Source organism: Stegodyphus dumicola, chromosome 2 (assembly GCF_044657685.1).
Source record: "Stegodyphus dumicola isolate Sdum_Otavi_A_Nest chromosome 2, ASM4465768v1".
Lineage (NCBI taxonomy): Eukaryota > Metazoa > Arthropoda > Arachnida > Araneae > Eresidae > Stegodyphus > Stegodyphus dumicola.
Window position 1 is genome coordinate 214,765,974 of NC_140769.1, and position 20,183 is coordinate 214,786,156.

General features: G+C 32.5%; 2 protein-coding genes across 3 annotated transcripts in view; one reads left to right on the forward strand and one right to left on the reverse strand.

The window, feature by feature from the left end:
* The window catches only part of LOC118197970 (astacin-like metalloendopeptidase), a 41,880-nt gene extending 36,476 nt beyond the window's left edge, over positions 1–5,404 (forward strand). Inside the window, exon 6 of the mRNA XM_035369543.2 lies at positions 1,568–5,404. Coding sequence (XP_035225434.1) covers positions 1,568–1,812 — 245 coding nt within the window. The 3' untranslated portion in view covers positions 1,813–5,404. The remainder of the gene's footprint in view (positions 1–1,567) is intronic.
* The window catches only part of LOC118197971 (zinc metalloproteinase nas-4-like), a 29,002-nt gene continuing 13,088 nt past the window's right edge, over positions 4,270–20,183 (reverse strand). The window contains exons 2-6 of one of the 2 annotated variants that reach the window (XM_085811737.1): positions 18,969–19,015; positions 13,375–13,459; positions 12,593–12,710; positions 7,089–7,267; positions 4,270–4,656 (exon numbers count right to left, since the gene is read on the reverse strand). In XM_085811737.1, coding sequence (XP_085667863.1) covers positions 4,412–4,656; positions 7,089–7,267; positions 12,593–12,710; positions 13,375–13,459; positions 18,969–19,015 — 674 coding nt within the window. In that variant the 3' untranslated portion in view covers positions 4,270–4,411. The remainder of the gene's footprint in view (positions 4,657–7,088; positions 7,268–12,592; positions 12,711–13,374; positions 13,460–18,968; positions 19,016–20,183) is intronic. The other variant, XM_085811738.1, reaches the window with a different exon arrangement.

A 20,183-nucleotide genomic window follows, 5' to 3' on the forward strand; every position in this document is an offset into this window, starting at 1 on the left:
TGCGGGGTATATTTAAAAACTCAGTGAATTGTTTTCTTGCCGATTAAACGAATGCCATACAAAACGGCTGCCGTTGAAATCATCGCATTTCTCCTATATATAGTATGGCTCTTGTCGCCGGAGTAGTGGAGCCCCCCGGTTAGCTGGGTAATGTCCCACTGCGACGGGCTAGCCCATGCGACTGGCAGGTAGCAAATTAATGACCAGTGCTGCCTGGTGAATTCCAGGTGGTGCGCCGGCCCCTCCGAGGTGCCAGAGCCAAAGAATCTCTAATCTCCTTAGAGATTCTTTGCCAGAGCGGAGGTTGAACCTCCGCCCCTGGTCCTGAGGGAGTGTCGGATTTGTAGTGCAGACCATTAGTCACGCGAAACAGAGCAACCCATAGTTGATAGTTCTCGTGTATATGCTCTGGTAGTGTGATGTTTAGCGCATCTGATGTGATGTTTAGCAATTGGAGATCCACGTTTCGATTCTCGGTGAAGGTTCAGTCGAGTTTTCACATTTTTCCTTCAGAAAGCCTAATACTCTATACATTACTACTTACTATTTATAACATAATTTTAACCGCTGGAAATGTTTAACTGTTTTAAATTAAAACAATTTTTAAGACCGTATTTCTTTCTGTGCGTGCTAAATTTTCTTTCTAAACTGAAAGATCTTAAATATTGATTGAGTATTTGAATCATAGAAAAGCGCTTTTAAGAGAAGGGAAGCCTTCGTGTAAACCTTTCCACTAGAAAATGGCTCACATTCACGTCACAAGTGGGAAAAGCTACAAAACGGTCATGCATTTACCCCGTTCTTCCGGATCGGAGCCTGGATCGAATTACTAGTGTAAGAAAAAAAGCAGAAAAAGCAAGCGGAAGACTAATGCTATTTTATTTCTCTCTTATCGAAAACAATTCTGATCAAATTTATCCTATAACTACTTCAAATGTTTCATAATAAGTATTTCATTTATGATGTATGAAATGAAAGTTTATTATTCATGACAGCAATACTTATTGCATCTTAACTTACTAAACGACAGCCATTAATTAAGCAAGGATATCTTGCTACAGATTTTTAACGAAATGCATTGATTTTATTTAAATGCATTCGCTATTTTTTGCATTAAATAAAAAAATTGATGTAAAAAGGCGCTCAGATGTTCAAATTAGAGAATTATCACTGTAACTGGAAATTTTTACGCATTATTCAATTAACGAAAAAATTCTTTCCGCAAGCAACTATATTGCAATATACTACTCGTACTAATCTTTAAAACTGAATGTTTCGAACTAGTAGGTAAGCTTAAGTTTTAATTGTATTATTACACATAAGCATTTGCACATTAATAATTTGTGAAGCAGCAAGCTTCCCGATCTGTCTCAGAAGGCAATTTGATACATATCAAACTTATAAAGGACTAGGTGTATTTTTGGATTTGAATTTAGTAAGCTTTCTGAAAATAAACACTGCTCTTCAAATCAAAATCTAAACTAGTTAACGTATGCGAATGGTGAATAATGCACAGCAAGTCTGTTCAAGCAAATTTTACTCATTGCTTTTTTTTTTTCTTTTTAAGGAATGGAGCCTAATTTTCAAAAATTATCTCCTTTGGAACTGAATGATCTCGGTCTGGATTACGACTATCGTTCGATCATGCATTACACGGCTCATATGTTCGCTGTTGATAGGTCGCATCCTACAATAGAGCCTGTCAACCATAGAGAATCACTGGATAACCTTGGCTATGGACAGAAATATGGTGTCTTTACGGACTTAGATCTTCAGAAAATAAACAAGTTTTATGAATGCGACAAAAAGTAACTGAACTGAACAAATCGTGATAAAATCTTTTTCTGAAATTTCGTCGACGACATTTTATAATCATATTATCAGCACCACATCAAAACAACGAATTTGCAAAATTATTTTTTCAAAAACGCCTATTTTTAAAGGTTTCACAGGTGTTTGGTTTTTCATAAAAATGGAATTATGATTTGTACATAATAATTTTATATACATCTTAAAGAATTTGAATATCTTTATTTTGGTATACTATAAAAAGCGCAAAGGGAATCAGTTAAGTTAAATCTGCAAAATTTTGCAAATTCGTGATTTTGGTCTTTTGCTAACAGAAGAAATAAAGAACAAAAAGAAATGAAAAGCAGTTATTTTTAACTTTAACTAACTCATTTCTATAAAAAAAAAACTCATTTGCAATGACTATGAAAATTTAGAAATTGTCGGATTAATCTAAAAATTAAATTTCATTTACCACTTTTTATTCAGCCTTTTTTTATTTACCGCCTTCTTTTAGCCATGTTTTGAAACATAGTTGAATACTGGTTCTTCAAAATTGGTTTTACTTAACTGCAAATCTTAGCAGAAATTAAAATTTAATCAAATATTCCACATTGATTTCTCCTGCAAAATCCAGCCACAAAGTTAATTTTGAGGAAGTAATTTCTTGCGTCACTGCATGTATAAAGACTGTTATTATTTTTAAAAAAATGTTATATAGAAATGTGAAACTGGCTAAAAATTGTCTTATAATATGGAATATAAATACGAATAATATGATGTCTTCAAGGACTTAGATCTTTAGAAAATAAACATTATTTTATGAATGCGACAAAAAGTAATGGAACTAAACAAGTCGTGATAAAATATCTTTCTTGAAATTTCTGAAATATGATGACTTTTTTTTTGTGTGTGTTTTATTATTATTATTATTATTATTTTATTTTTTTTAGATCAGGAACAGTTTCAATTCATTGTATTATGCAACCATTATGTATTCTTATCTTTTAATAACATTGCAGAACTATGAAATACTATTTATGTCTAGACTTTAGGGGTAACTGATATTGTTTTGGTGTTGTATCATCAGGGTTCTTAATTCTTATTGATTATATCATACTTTTGAAGTACTTCATCGAAAGCAATGTATAAAATTTAATATACCGAGATACTTTACAGATACATTTACAGTGTTGTTCAACGATGAATGTGTCCACTTAAGTATTTGAACTGAATATTTCCTAAATGCTTTAAAAATATTAATCCTATAAAAATGGTATTATGAGTAAGAAATACTAAAAAAATAAAGAAATACGAAAATAAATTACTAACTCTGTTAAAGATATCAAACTCCAGAAGTTTAATTTTGTTCTGCAGTAAAATCTTTAGTTTCGTGTGTTGGCAACAATAGATATTTTTATTTACGAAAAAAAGCGTTCCATGAATTTCTAAGATAACTTGTATTTGACTTTATATATTATATATTATTTAATATATTTTATATATTATTGAATATATTGGTTATTAGTAAGCATTAAATTTGTAATTTTCATAGAATATTAATACACGTTTGCAGGAAATGTTATGTCATAGCATAAATGTGATAAATATAAAATATATTTCTAGTAATCCACAAAAGCTATACTGCAAAATGTGTTACTGTTTTCTTCTTTACACCAATTTTCTTCTCCCAAAATAAAATCAAATTGTGATGATAAAATATTTTAATAGCACGTAAATTATAATTTTTCTTATATGCTCTTTATTTTAAGTTTTTCAAAGTCTGTTAGAAATTGAAAAACTTCTTTAATGTTTTAAAATTTAAAAGATATTTTATAATAATATCTTCTAAATCTATCCTGTTAATACATTTTACATTAAAAAGGAAATGTAGAAACAACTGTTATTTTAAGCAACATGTTTATGTTAAACAAACAAAAAGTGCACACACACACACACACACATATATATATATACCCCTAAAAAAACGTCAGTTCAAGTTTAAGGAACGGATTAGAATTGAAGCTCAATGTTAATTTTATTTAGAAGTCAAGATTTAATACTTCGATTTCATAACAGCAGATGTTATTTTTTGGGAAAAGAATCAAAATAGTTTTATGATTGTTATATTTTCTAAATAAAAAAATAATAATGGTAACGCTTGGATTTGTTAATTTTAAAGTTTAGCCTAGAAATGTCATCTCTTTGATTTCACTTGAAAGAAAGCCTTTATACGAGTTTATAATAATTTTTGTATACTATGTGTATTTTCATTCATTATTATACATTTTGGTATTAAATATTTTTGAATCCAAGTACACATGCTTGGTCTGCAGGACGGTTCATGTATTGAGTTTGGGGATAAGATACGTGAAAAATACATCAAATCATAATTTTCTACTGTTATCGTATTTAAAGGGTAATGTTCACTGATAAAAGTAAATGAGAAACACATATTTCAAAACTTGAAAGATTGCGACAAAGACTCAAATATTTTTTATCTACAGTCTATTTTTTACAGCAAATCTTTACATCGATACTTTGATGTAATTCGTTATCTCTTACAATGTTTTCACAGTCTTTGATATTTACTCCCATAATTAATCTATGCTACACCAATTTTTCATTCTTTGTTACATTCGTAGAATTTGTTTATTTTTTTCTTGTCCGAATCAGTAAGAGTTCCAACAGTTTTCGCGCGACCGAGGTCCTTGAGTCTGACACTTGTACTTTTTGGCTTCATAGTAGGCAGTTTTGGTGCTTTGGAAAAGGTATAGGCATTATAATGCATAACGGATTGATAGTCGTATGCAAAATCGATGAAACTCCAGGAATCTGGAATACGTTTGGCAAAATTCACTTGCTTTTCTGCAATAAAAATGTGTAAACTTTAAGCTTATGATCGGCTTAGAAATCTGAAACACAAAAAATAGTTAAGAGCACAATATGATCCTCTGAATGCTACACCGAAAGGAAGAAAAGTGAGTGCAGCAGAAAAGTTTACATCTCGATTCCATAGCAAAATAGTTACATAGTTACATCTTGAAATTTTGCTTTCAATAAATCACCGTTTGGTGACATCATCTCTGAAAATTTATCTCAAATTATCATGAAATTAAGTCAAACAGTTACCCTCTTCTTAAAGCTATTTACATGTTAATAATGGTATTACATAAGAAATTTTTCCAAACTCCAGTATGAAAATTTTCCACTCATACACAACAAATATTCCGAACATAACCCAATCTATCTATATACCGAAAGTTAAGATATTCTCCGAAAATTCACTTAAAATGGAAAACCGGTCTTTAAGCCGAATTCAGAACTGTCCTATAAAACAAACTATACAGAATGCTTCTAAATTAATATAAAAAACTTTTAGAGGGTGATAAAAAACACCGAAACAAGCAGTTTCAGCACAAAATGTTGAGTTTTAAGTGCAATCGTTATGCGCTAAAGGCGCGTAAATAAGATCGAAAATTTCATTAATAATAATAAAACGAGATTTTTGTATTGAAACAATCAAATTGCTAATTTCCCTGATTTCTTATAATTTTTAAAAAATGCTTAATTAAAAAAAAAAAAAAAAAAAAAAAAAAAAAAAACAGAAGAAAAATTCAATGCCGGATAGAGAGAGACGCATGGTTTCTTGAAACACATATAGCCATTGCATCGTTTTCTTATAAAAGAATGTTATTACCGTTTATTTGTCATCATTCAAGCATTGCTTCATGTTTTGCGACTGTCATTTTTTTTTGTTTGAATCGGATTTTATATGTGTGGGCCAAAAATAATACAAGCCCTATATAGCTTAAAAATTTTACCCCTTGGTTTCGTACATTCTCTTGTGAAAAGTTTTTGTTTTGGTGTGTTCTAACACCTAAGTTTTTCTTGTATGAATTTAAAAACACTCTATATCGCCAATCAGCAATAATATAATAATTTGTGATTAAATTATTTGCAAATCACTTTGAATTCCTTTCTAAGGCAATATCTAGACTTCAATAGTAAAATCACTGCTAAAAATTCTTATCAGATGTACTGTGAAATGTGTAATATTTATATATTGAAACTAATCCAGAAACACAATGAAATGGAATTATAGCAATGGTTCTCTTTCATTTTTCCCCATTCAGTCCTTTCACAATTGATAGACCTTTCCAAAACTTGGAAAATACATGTATATTTATTTAAATTTAGATTATATTTTAATGTGTTTTATATATTAGACACGAAAAAGTGTAGAAAATGTTTAAAATACCAAAACTTGAATAAAAGTTTTTTTTTATATTCTTAAACTAAATATTTAACAGGTAAATAAAAGGCTGACCGCATTCCCCCATGAAACGAAGAACTTCTTACCCCCTTGATTGAGAAACCCTGGATTATAGCTTAATTAAAGCAGCAGCATGTTTGGCAGTTTTATTGCATTCCCCTTTTCGGCTGTAACTATATGAAAAGTACACATTTATTAGTCATTTATTAATTGGAGCAGAGAATGACAAGAAAGTAAAATTGCCGAATCCGCTTCTACTTAAATTAATCCGCATGTGAACTTATTCATATTTCATTGTATTTCTGGGTTTTACGAATTTTAATTTTACTTACTTCATGTCAATTTTATCAACAGTTATATAATTATATATAACAAGATGTAGAATTAAACTATAAAAAAGCACTGCTAAATCAAATATGATCTTTAAAATGGCTTCCGTCGCGAATGTTAAAAGATTTAGTAAAAAATATAATAAAATGCTGGAGAATAGCTTCTATAGTTGGATTCTTTCTTTTAAAGCATAAAAATAGGCACGAAACGAAAGAAAACGACTATAAAATAAGAAAACGAAAAAGAATGAAAAAAACCAGTGCAAAAATAAAAAATATATAAAATAGAAAAATAAAAATAATTAAAAAAGTGTTAATTCTTACCAGTTTAATATGCAAGTGCATTTTAAAATATTGTTAGAAAAAGGTACTGGACAGTTAGGTAAAATTTATCATTTGAGTCCTATTAACAACAATATTTAATATACCTTTTTTAAACCGAAACTACTACAAGATTTGCTCTTCCCGACCAGAAATCTTTCAGCGTGGGACGTCTCTGATTTATAAAATCTGCTTAAAAGTAGTTCTTTCCAACCCCCTTTTGTGTCTTCGTTTCTTCTACTTCTACAAGTCAAGTGACTTCATTGAACTCCAGCGTTATAAAAAGCATAAACTTTTATGGCTGCTGACATTGATTTAAACTATTAGCGACTTTCATCTGATTGTCAAGTCTTTTAACAATTATTTGTACCTACCTTCACTGAGGTTATTCCAAAGAATTTCAATGTAGTCATCTCTATCTGAGCGCGAATGCTCGTGCCAGAAACCTAGAGCATGCATGAATTCATGTATGACAGTCCCCTTGTTGATGCAATTGGGAACCACCAGAGATAATGTCTGTTCCATGCCTTTGTGGCCTATGTAGGACCAACACCTACACTTAGAAAATAAAATAATGAATTAATTTGATTAAATTTTGAAAACCGCAGCCTCATAGAATTATGGACCCATTTACATTAATCAATAGTAAAATATATTTCATTAAAATGTTTAGCATTTACATAACTAGTTATAAAGTTTCCAGTTTTTTTTGGCAACAGATAGCCACTTTACCATTTTTTAGTTTCCGGCGGGAAATGAATAGCTGTGACCTTCAAAATAAAGTCGAAATAGTTCCAGATGAGTTCAAACGAGCCAATTTTTAACACCATTCCTGTTATTGTTTATATTTATCGATGCGTCATTTCCATTAAATGCTGTCTTTATTGATATAACTTCATTCCATAGACATAAACTCATTCTCAAACGCTGAGATCAATAAAAAATTTGGATAGCCTAATATTCATTATAGAGGTGCAGTGGTACCTCGGTCTACGGCATTAACCTGTTCTAAATTCTCGGACAAATACAAACGAACTTTTCCAGTAAGACACAAAGAGAAAATAATTAAACCGTTCTTATAAAAAAAATGTCCTATTATTATCATAATACCGTTTAGTGATAAAGTAGAAATACAGCAGGTGAAATCAATTTCACCCCCTTCGCAACGTAGACACCATCGTAATTGGCATTCAGTATGCAATAGCCAAGTCCCGGATACGCATGTCATCTTCATACTTTACAACAATCTCCTCTTGTCACCTCCATAGTAATCCTAGTAATTTTCTTCGTTACTTCGCATTAACTTTCTTAAAACTATCAGTTAATAAATACGAAAACACACACACACAAAATCACTTGAAACTCCAAGAACGTATATTTTATATTTTTTCCACTGGCAGGCCTTTAGTCGACTTAGGCTTGGTCACTACAAAGGCCGGAAGTGATGGAAGCGCCTATTAGGTGGGCTATTGTTACCTCCTATGAAAGGACGGACAATTACAGCCATGCCTTCTCCAAATTCTAACTCGCGTTCTTCGGTATCGCAGCAGACTCCCTGGCAGTTGGATGTATATAAAAGCAGAAGTATGCCGTTGTACCACTGTATATACGAGTAATTTATAGGTATATACGAGTAATATATAAAATCGCATTTATAGAAGTACCGCAAAAAATGTACCAAGAAAACAAAGTGCAATATCTGTTACATACAACAAAACGCTCGAAGTTGTTTATACAAGGTTTAGAAAACACGCGTTAATACAAGATATCAGCGTTTAGCGTTTACATAACTAATTATAAGTTTCCAGTTTTTTTTTTTCAACAGATAGCTTCTCTAGCCACTCTAGCGAAAATGGTGGGAAGACTGAACATACACAATTAACAAAGAATTATATAAAATTAGCAAGGATTTCGAAAGTGGAAGATCAATACTGGCGAGCAATCTCGAAGTGTGGTTCAAGTATCAATTAAGGCGCAATGAAGCGATTCATGGAATATCGACCGTTCTGGATACTGCGATTCTGTTCACGATAATTATTAGTATGCCCGAAAGCGTTTGCAACGAATAATAGAAGCTTAAGTAATGACGCATTTGCTCCATAAGACTCAGTTAATTAAAATAGCAAAGTAGCAAAAACTAAGAACCAGATTTCGAGACATTTTCTCTTTGCTAGTTAAAAAAATGTAGAAAAAATCTAAAAAATACTTTAAAAGCATGACAAAAATTTCAGAACAAATTCCCCAATGATTAAATTTTCCTATTCGAATTCTTCTACTTCTTTCTAATAATAATAATAAAAAAACACATAGAGTTATTTGAAACTAATTAGTTATTACGATTTATATCTTTACTATCACCTCTCCTTTCCGTTTCCTTATCAGAATGTAAATTGAGACAGATAGTATTTAAGCTGAGGTTTTGGGATAGTAAGACAGAGCTTGTTTCTGCCCCTCGTGACCACATTTGCGTAATTCTACCAACTCTCATAAGTTTATAATTCTTCGGCTTTACATTATTACTGCCGATGTTTAAATTGATATTGCAGTTGATTTAGCTTAGATTTATATAAAATGGTTAGTTTTTAATTGCTAGTCAACGTTTTAAAATTGAATTTGACTGTTATTTTAGATACATCGTTACAAGTGGTGGTTGATACTGTTAGCAAAAGAAATGCATTTATTTACAAAGGTTATGTTTGAATAAAACGGTAATTTTAAAGCGATAATTCGCTTTAGGTGTGTTAAGGATTAGAAACGATAGCATTTGGGATGGTGTCTTCCGAACAAAAGTACGCATCATGTCACAAGAAAAAAAAAAAAAAAAAAAAAAAAAAAAAACAACTTTTAGTCAACCCCATCTCAAGATCGCAAGCTCTGCTGGCGCCACGAACTCCCACGGAAGGTTTTTTATCCATCGTTAGATGCGATGCGAGTGTCATGAAAACTGCAGCTATTTTTGCTAGCAGAAGTTCGGTAATGATCTTTTTGGAACAACTTGATTCATATTTTTCTTTTTATTGGGTTGGAGAAATACAGAAAGTCACCATAGCAACAGCCGCACTGGGGGTACAAAGGAATTGGTAAGTTTTAATTAGGCGAGTCATGCAGCGAGAGTTATAAGTCTGAAAGTGTTTACAACCACCTGCGTAAAAGGATTTTCCATGGTGAAAGATAGGGCGAAATTAGAAGCAGAACTGTTTTTAGTAGATACTAAACTAAGGTTGAAGAACTGACTGAGTTAATTCTGACTGACTGAGTTTGTTATATTTAGAAAAATAAAAGTTGTAAATTTATTGTATGGGGGGAAAAAAAAACCTATGAAGAGGTTATACAAATTATTCTGCCTATATTTCTACCCCAAATTCAGGACTTTTTGAATTGCGAAACCCGAGCACACTCAAACAATTATTTTAGCTTGCAGGGGTAGGGTGAATTTTGAAAAATATCTCCCGTTAGGGTTAGGATATTTATTAGATTTATATATAGCATTGTTCTAATATCGATATTTTGACATATTTATTGAAATGACATGCCAAACTTTTTCCATATTTCGATTCTACGACTCGCATTAGTCGAGCTTTCGAGACATGAAAAACACAATTTGAATTTTGTCAATCGACCCAGTAGAACGGGAGTTATAGAATTATCCCAACTTTTTTTTTTCGTAAAGGGATACAGCCAGAGGTCGAGTGGATATTTTCATAGCCCTAGAGTTCAAGTGAGCCCACGGTCTGACGGCGGTAGAAAATGTTTTCGAAAGACCCTAGAAAGAGTGTGTTAAAGGAACGAAAGTTATTGCCCCTCCCCCTCAAGGCAAACAGTGAATTCATGGGAAAAGTCATATTACAGGTACATCAAGAAACTAAGAACCAGATTTTTTTTTTTTTTTTGTGTGTGTGTGTGTGTGTGGAAAACCTGCTGGTGAAGGTAATTTTGAGAACGGATTTTTAAAAGCTGCGAGGGCGAAAATCAATTTTCGGAAAGCTACAGTGCAAATAGATATGAATAAGGTGAAAGAAAAATAAGCCTGCCTAGTAAATGAAAGCGGATCAAAAGCTGAAGCTGAAATAGTAGGTAAGGAAATGCTCAAAGTGGCACTAGAATTGGTTTGAGAAATTGTTTAATGATATTAATATAAATTAGTACACAAAAGAAAGAAGTAATATTAGAACGTAACAGATATGCTAGACAAGGTTATCTTGTAGGTTGAAACAAGTGTCCAGCGGTCAACGAGACGAGGGATACCCAGGATGAAGAAACTCAAAGATTGGTTGCGGAACCAATTTTCAACGGCAACTTGGACCTTATTATCATCGTCGGCAAATCTCCGTCCCTTTAGAGATTTCTTGAGTGGGTCGAAGATGGGGTAGTCACACGACGAGAGGTCTGAGCTGTAAGGGGAATTTTCGAGAACCTCCTAGTGGAATTTCCGTAACAATGTCCGAGCTGTAATGGCACGCTACAGCCTCATGAGGACGAGAATTATCATACAAGAGGATAACCCCGCGAGACAGCATGCCACGTCGGCGGTGCTTTATATTCCGTCTCAGTTTCTGCAATGTGGCATAGTACGTGGCAGCAATGACAGTCGTGCCCACAGGTAGTCATTTCAACAATAGTGGGTCATCGACGTCAAAGAAGCACGTTAACATGTCACGTGAACATGACACGTTAACATACCAGCTGTAGTGGGCGCGTGAGCCTTTTTTCGGGCGTGGGGATGAAGAGTGTCGCTGTTTCATGCTCATGATTTTGGTGGCTGGATCAAAATGATGGCAGCATGTTTCATCAGCGGCAATGATCTCTGAAAGAAGTTGGTTCCCCATTTCGTGGTACCGCATAAGGGGTCTCATGGAAACAGACATGCGATGAATCTTCTGCTCCTCTGTCAAATGTTTTGGCACCCACTGCGCACAAACAAACATGCACTCAATACTGAGTGAAAGGTTGCGGTATCGCCACCTTTCACTCAGTATTGAGTGCACACTTCCTTATGTTCATAGGTATTTTCTCCGTTATGTCTCGAGCAGTGATTCGCCGATTCATTTTCACAAGACTGTCCACATCTGCAACTGCTTCCTTGGGTGATCACCACATGCGCTTCACAGGGACGTGGCTACATGCGCTTCACCGGGTCGTCAGTACTCCTTTTTCTACTACGAAAATCTCTACACTATCGGAATACCGATCTGCGTTTCATACATTACATGCCATACACATTTTGTATTCGACAATAGATTTCAGAAGCACTCACATTTTACGCTGTTAAAAATTGCTCGAACGCGCGTTGACACCGTTTGGAGACATCCATGATGCGAATGATGCCTTTTAATGAGATCCGATGCTATCATACACGCATCTGGCGATATTGCGTGCACTCCAGCACCCTGCGCCCTCTATAGGTGCATGCGCAGTCATCTTTCTCTTCAAATGGTGGGGTTATAACAGCAATGTAACTTTCATTTGAACGGAGTTATTACAGCAATGCAACTTTCATCTCATTTCATTCATCATATATAACGAGTCTATATCTCGTCTCTGGATACTTTCAGTTATGTGTGAAATCAGAGGATGTGCTCAAAATCGCGTTTATCGGTAATGTTCTAAACGTTTCCAAAACTTTGTAGTTAATTTCAGACACAGCGATAATTCACTTTCGGTCTGTTAGAAATTTGAAATATGAAATATTAATATGAAATTTCTACACTTCTTAATTTAGGAGTTTCGCAGTTTCATTATGCAAATAATTCCAAAAGGTCATATTTCGTCAAATTCCAGGCATAATTTGAAGTTAATATAGCAAATTCAGTGGAAGAAAAATTGAAATTAAAAAGACAAAATAATGCTTGCAAATTAGAAAATTTTAATGTATACTTACCCTCCGAGTGGTGTAACAAAAATGTAATCCCTTTCATTCGTTCTTGGAACGAATTTGATGCAAGTATACTTTTCAATTTCCTTCAAACCTTCGAGGATAGTATATTTGTCGTACAAATCTAAAAATAGATGTTTAATTAAGGGCAATATTTATCACAAGTTTTCTGAATTTTCTTTTTGAAGTTTTCAGAATCATTGAAATGAAACTATCTCCTTTAATTTAGTATGCCAATGGCTTTTTGATACATTACATTTTAGCTTGTCTTTTTTCAGTTCACAAGTAGATCAGTAATAAATATCATATAAATGTATTTTTCAATTATAAATATATTTCTTACTGATAACGGCTACTGAATATCTAGTTAAATTAATTATGTATTTTAGAATACCATAATAAAGATTATTATCATTTTTTGAATAATATTTTAAAGATTTGATCTATCTTAAAATAATTCCTCCTAATAGATCGCCAAATGTGTGCTAGTCGCCAAATGTGAAAGCATGTCATAAATAGCAGTGCAATGTTTAATGGGCGCAATGCCACGGCAACGCATGGCAACGCGAACATTAAGCATTACATACATTAAATTATATATGCAATTGTTATATTGTTACAAGGTCATTTCTACTTTACTCGTCATTAGGGTTGCCACTATTTAGTTAGATTTCGCACTGCCTTCTATGTTTGCCGCTAAGAGAAGCCCCATTAATAGAAAAGTACTCATTTCTTAATCATTCTTAATTTTATAAGCATCTTCAGATTAAAAGAAAATGGAATCTTACTGTATGCTGTTTCATTGAGCTTATAAGGCACTCTACCAGCCGGCCAACGCTTCAGTTTCATATCCACAATTGGTCCATGACGATCCTTTAAACAAATAATTAAAAAAATGAGGAAGCATCTTTCATATTGGACATTAAATCCTAAACTCAGTAAAATGCAGCAGTTTTTTTAAGTTTTCAGATTCAGAAACAAATGTTTTAAGTTCTAAGCGATATTACAGTGGTGGCCAAAATTGTGGACTCTTTTTGAAATTTTTATGTGTTTGAACTTTGTATGCTTATAGAAAATGTTACGTTTCGCAAAATGCAAACTTGTATATATAATTTTAAAGAGAATTTATTACTGAATTCATACAAAACACAAAAATTCAATTATTTGCAATACAAAAAAGTTATATGTACTTTAATATAAATAAAAAACACAGTTATGAAGTGGTTTGTAATGTCTAGCTTTCCTGGCCAATCACTGTTCTTGTTCTGAGAACCAATTAAATGTTAGTAACTGCCAGTAGAAGCTGACATCATGTTTACACTTGAAACAATTCATTATTTTGCTTTTCTCTGTAGAAGGAGAACCTGTTTCTTATATACGGCAATTACAAGCAGGAATTTTCGTAAAATTTTTAATGTTTAGTCAAGAAGCAATGACATCAAATAAAAGAGTAAATTGGACACCTAGAAAGAGATGTAATATTATTGTGTTACGAGAAAGTGGTCTTTCCTATGCTGAAATTGCAAGACAGGTGGGTGGTTCAGTGACTACATCTGGAGTCCGAAAGTTTTGTTTACGATATCAGGAGACAAATTCAATAAGAAACAAAGAAGGAAAAGGCCGAAAAAGGTGCACCACATCTATTGATGACAGAAGAATAAAAAGACTATGTCTCCAAGATAGAAAAATGTCATCAGCGGCATCAGAAGTGATCTGATGTTGTTGTTTCTATCAGTTCAAGAACAATCAGGAGAAGATTAACAGATGTTGGACTGAGAGGTAGAATTCCACGAAAAAATCCTTATCTTAATTTTCAGCAACGAAAAAAAAAAAAAAAAAAAAAAAAAAAAAAGACTACAGTGGGCAAAGGAACACATTAATTGGACAGATGATCAGTGGTCACAAGTTATATGAAGTGATAAAACTAAGATATCGTTATTCGGTAGTGATGGGCGAAAATATGTAAGACGTAGAATAGGAGAAGAGCTACATCCTGACTGCATTCAAGCAACTGTGAAGAACCCAGTTAGTGTTATGATTTGGTCATGCATGGTAGCAAATGGTATTGGTCGCCTTCATGTCATCGATGGGACTCTGAAAAAATATATTGGCACTATTCTAGAACCAAAACTTCTACCTTCCATCAGAGATCTCTTTCCCAACAATACTTCGTTTATTTTTCAGCAGGATTCTGCTCCTTGCCGCACGACCAAAATATCGAAAGAGTGGTTTCGTACAAAGAGCATTAAATTGTTCTCATGGCTAGGAAACAGTCCTGACCTCAATCCTATCGAAAATTTGTGGCACCGTTTGAAAACTCTTGTCCGAATGAGGCGCCCATCAAATAAATGGGCTATAATCGAGGCTATAATTGTTTCCTGGCATCATGTAATAACGAAAAAAGAGCTTAAAACTCTTGTCAGCTCAATGAAACGTCGATGTGAAGCGGTAATCAAAAATAAAGGGTACCCTACTAAGTACTGATAACTCACTGCAATCATCACTATCTAATGTATATCGATAACTATTATCGTTTAACTTTTTTTGTATACCAAATAATTGAGTTTTGTGTTTTGTATTGAATTCAGTAATAAATTCTCTTTAAAATGATATATACAAGTTTGCATTTTGTGAAACGTAACGTTTTCTATAAGCATACAAAGTTCAAAAACATAAAAATTTCCAAAAGTGTCCCAGATTGTTTAATATGTTTCTATTGTATCAAATGTCCGCTACTTAGGTATTTTCCCGTCGACGTGAAAAACGCCTTTCACCGATCACAAAAGTCAGAAAATGTCCCTTTAAATTTTGCACAAATCATTCCGTCTGAATTTTGAAAGAACAGATAGCTCTTTATTTATTTAGATAATCATAGATCCCTATTTAATTCATAATCAAATATAAACTACACAAAAGTTACAAATTACGGATGCAGGATATAAAAAATATAAATGAGAGCTCAAACTTTGAGATTATCTGACAAATAAGTGTGTTGGCTGCAGGGGCGTTTTCGGGGTTTTCCTCATGCGTAACGTCTATACGAACAAGTTGCTTTTAGAAAGTCCTTCGTGAAAGCATCCCTCCCTTTAGGCAGATAGCCTTTGAGTGCTTTGTCATAATCAAATAAACCAAAACAAAACTGACAAATTTACTATAACTTGCTCATTCCGGTGACCCAAATTCCTAGTGGCATGCATAGTCACAAAGCCTACAGACCATTTCTGCTACGGTCTGCTCTCATTGAATGAAACATCTGCTTGTCGGTCATATTTGGAATGGCGAGTTATCGCCTCGTAGGAGCGGTAATTAACGCCAAACAAACCTTATAGGCTTTCAGTACAGCGAGGAGAAACAGCTTTTGTTTCATTCGATAATTTTTTATTTTATGAATGAAATATATTTTAAATAAACTACTGATCTTATTAATAGTTTATTTGTATTTGAATTTAAACTGTTAAAAGTACGATAATTGTTTTGTAGAATAAGTGTTTACAATCAATACAATCAATCAATTCAATAAACATTTAAGGGCGTCGGATACCTATTCTTTTAACCTAAATTATGAGTAAGTATAACTAAAGTTGTATTTTATTCCATTATGTGCTGTTTCTATGGAAGCGCTTTTCGGAATCTTGGATCATAATCTTGCTACTGGTACCTACTACAAAGAGTACGAACCAGTAGATAAAATTAAGAAAAATTGGTATTAATAAAAATAGAGAAAATCAAGGTGTTAAATTTTTATCACCGCACCCGAAGGCAAAAAGACCAATAATGACAAAGTCATTCAATAAAGGGAAAATAAAAACAAATCCGCTTCAGGGCAGAGTTCGTTAAAAGTTCAAGAGCAAGGATAGAACCGGCGATCTAGAAGTCCGAGAATGTTTTTTCCATCCTCGTTACCGTTGATCTGCGATTTTGCCGTTGGCTTTCCCGCACTTTTCCGTACACAAGGCTGATATACAAATAGTATAGGCGATGAAGTAAAAGTCGCCAAGTACAAGATCCTGTAACCCCACATTTCCTGTTTTAACCAATCGGAGCAAAGAGTAGCAGAAACGGTCTGTAGGCTTTGTGAATATGCTAGTGGCATTTAAAATTTTAACATAATAGACTGTTTTCGAAACTCAATGACTCATTGTCATTTTGCGGAGTAGCAGAGTCTTTCAATGTTTTCATTTATGCTCACCAACACAGAGATCTGCAAAATTATATTCGTGGTTAACTTTAAAATATTCAAATCCTGCAGCTTGTAACTCATCAAGATTATAAGCCTTCCAAAGATCCGAAACAGTTATAGATAAAACTTGAAGCGGGTCGCATACTTTCACATTGACTTATACAGAATTAATCGTGTTTACCTGAAACCAAAGAGAAGAGCATGTGAGTGTATTTCCAACTGTAGGATATTTGACTCCTGGTGCAATCTATGCAGCTCCTAAATTCTGCCGCAATTATTCTCTGTTTTGAAGTTGAGGATGGCAACGATTTGTAGATCAATTTAAAATGGAATCCTAAATTTCTAAACCTTTATTTTGGAAGGCAGATAAGATATTATTTTCATTTATTTAAAATTGTGAACTTTAAGATTCCAATAATGTATTCCATAGAAATGTTGTAAGACTTATTATTATAATCTAATTTTATGATTTGCATTCTGTGAACAGTTTTGATGTTAGTTTTAAGATATTATGAGATAATTGAGTTCTAAGGCATGAGTTGCTAAATTCAGCTCTTGTTTATTTCAGGGATTCTCAACCGGTGGTACGCAAGAGAAAAATAGTTGGTACGAAAAATATTTTTAAATAGTAAATTCAAAAATCTCGTGAACAAAAAAAAAAAAAAAAAAAAAAAAAAAAAAAACAAGAGATAGACATTTTTTGCGATCGAACTCTAACTGAAGATTAGAATTAGCACACTTGTTAACTTTTAGCTAAACAGAAAAGAAAATAATTTACAGGCATTTCAAGCAAAGCTATTAATCACGCCCAAATTTCACACTAAATTTTAGAATTAAATTATTATAACTTAAATTTTGATAGTAAAATGGAAATCTATTTTTAATCTAGTATTTTTTATGTGTTCAAATTTAATATAAATAGCCAATAGGTTGTTCAAATGGCAAAATACTATTTTTGTAATATTTCTATTGATGAATTTTATTGATAAATATCGATGAATTTCTGTATTTTTAATATTTCTATTTCAATTTCTATGAGAAACTGAAAAATAATCATTGCGAAATGTAATATTGGTACCAAAGTTTTCCAGTTTTTGTTTAGATGGTACGTGTTAGTCAAAAGGTTGAGAACCGCTGGTTTACTTTGTTTATTGTTACTTTTGCTACTATTCCTAGCGTCAGCAGGTGCATAAGCATCTTGGTTAATATAGTTCAGAAAGGTGAAGAGAAACATATTGGCGAAGGACAAAGAAGAGCGAAGAGGAAAAACAATATATGTGTCTTGGATGTATAGCTGAAGGTATTCTAAAACTAAATTATTTAGTAAAATAAACACTTGAAAAAAGAACTTAAATAGTAGATTTTCTTTTTAAATGTTTTTGTTCTTTTCCTTTTTGTTGTTGTTATTTTGAATTATTAAAAATTAATTATAACCTCGACACAAGTTGAGATTATATATATATATATATAAAAAAAAAAAAAAAAAAAAAAAAAAAAAAAAGTTAAGCTTCAAAATATGCCTATGTACGTAAAATAAATTGTCAATAAAATAAATTGTACGTAAAATATATATTCAAAATATGCTTATGTACGTAAAATAAATATGTATGAAAATAAATTGTCATTTTGATTTTAAACCACAACAGATACACTGATCAATATTTACAAGTAATGTTTTCAAAAGTGAGAGTAATCAAAAGCAATCTGAAAGAGATCATTGAGGAGCCAAAAATTTTAGTTCTGTCTGTACAAAGAAATAACTTCAATATTTAGAATTGAAAACAAGTTTAGTTCTATCCATGCACTCGACCAGAGTTAACACCAATATTAATACGTCAAAAACGATTTCGAGAAAGATTAAGGAAGACTAAAAACAAAAGGTAAACGTTGCATAGGACACAGGTAAGATGGTTGGCCATTTAATTTAAAGCACTATTGGATTCGTTAGAGAATCGGAGGCTTGCTAGCATTTTTTTAAGACGTAAGAACTTATAAGTTACTTATTTCTTCCTCCTTTCCGTAAGAGGTCCAGGGTTCGTGCCCCGGCCAGGGCACTGCACATTTTTTCCCGTCTCTTTCATCAAAATAACCTATAGTCTTAAAATTATTTATAATGTAGGAAATACTGAAATTCAAGGAAAATGTTGGGAGACGAACAGCAGAAAAAAAAAGGGAACGTTTTTACATAATGCGAATACTTACCCAAGGATCTAAATAATCCTCGATCATAATATCTCCATCCAATAAATCTGAAAAGGAAAAGCTTTAGATGTAATCCATCATTCAGTAAAGTTGAAGAGTATTTCTTTTCAATTAGTGTAAATTCTAGTATAGATTTACAATATTTCAAATAATAGAGAACTATTGTATTTCCCGAATATAAGACGAAATATTTTCAAAGTTGTCTTCTGAAAATTATATTGTTCTGTGAGTCCATCAATCGAATGGATAATGCAACAGGCTGGCCGAAAAGTAAAAGCACTGTAGAAAATGCATAGTATGTAAACTGAACGTCGCCTTAAATATTTAATGTGACAATAGAAAATATTGCACATTATAAAGCATTATTATTAATAAAATATTGACAAAATATTATGCATTAATGTATTCAACATATGCGTTTATATAATATGTACTCAATCACCACACAAAGTGTTTCAATAAGTACTATTTATTCGTAAAAACTGCGGAAATAAAAATTGACTGCATTCTTTGTAACAGCTTAAAAAACTGTCAAATCTTTCTGATGTCAATGTTTAAGTTTTTGTGAAAATAATTTAGACGAGAAAGAGAGACATTTATTCATATACTATCCCTTTTATTCCGGAGATTTGGAACTGGAATAGATAAATTTGCTATTTGTAAATAAATGAGCGATAAATAGAATTTAGGAATTTTCTAGCCATAGCAGACATCTATATCTAGTTATAAATACAAGATGAATCAAAACGGAAACCGGGAATTTAGTGTGTTACTGCTTCATGACGAAGAAAGTAGAGTAACATAAATAGCGAGAAATAATTTTCAGTCATTTGTAATGTACATTAGTAAAATTCATAGAATATGTAGATTTCAAGAAATGCATGTATCTTATAAATTTTTTGTACTTCCATACTTCGTACTGTGTCAGATGTTTATTCTACAATTCAGCTTAGATAGACTACGTTTATTAAACAATTCAACTTCACTAGTCTTGACTAGTCACTTTCCTTCGTTGCCTAGTGAAAATCCCGAAGTAATTAAAAGAGGCTGCATCTCAGTTCAAAGAGCAGTAATCCAAATATTGGATAATCAATGAGTTTAATCTGTCTAAATTGACTCAATGAAAAATCAACAACTGGCGGATTAATTTATAGTTGCCTGTCATTTCCGTTCTGATTACCTGATCTAACAAAATGCAGTTTCTGTTTTTGAACT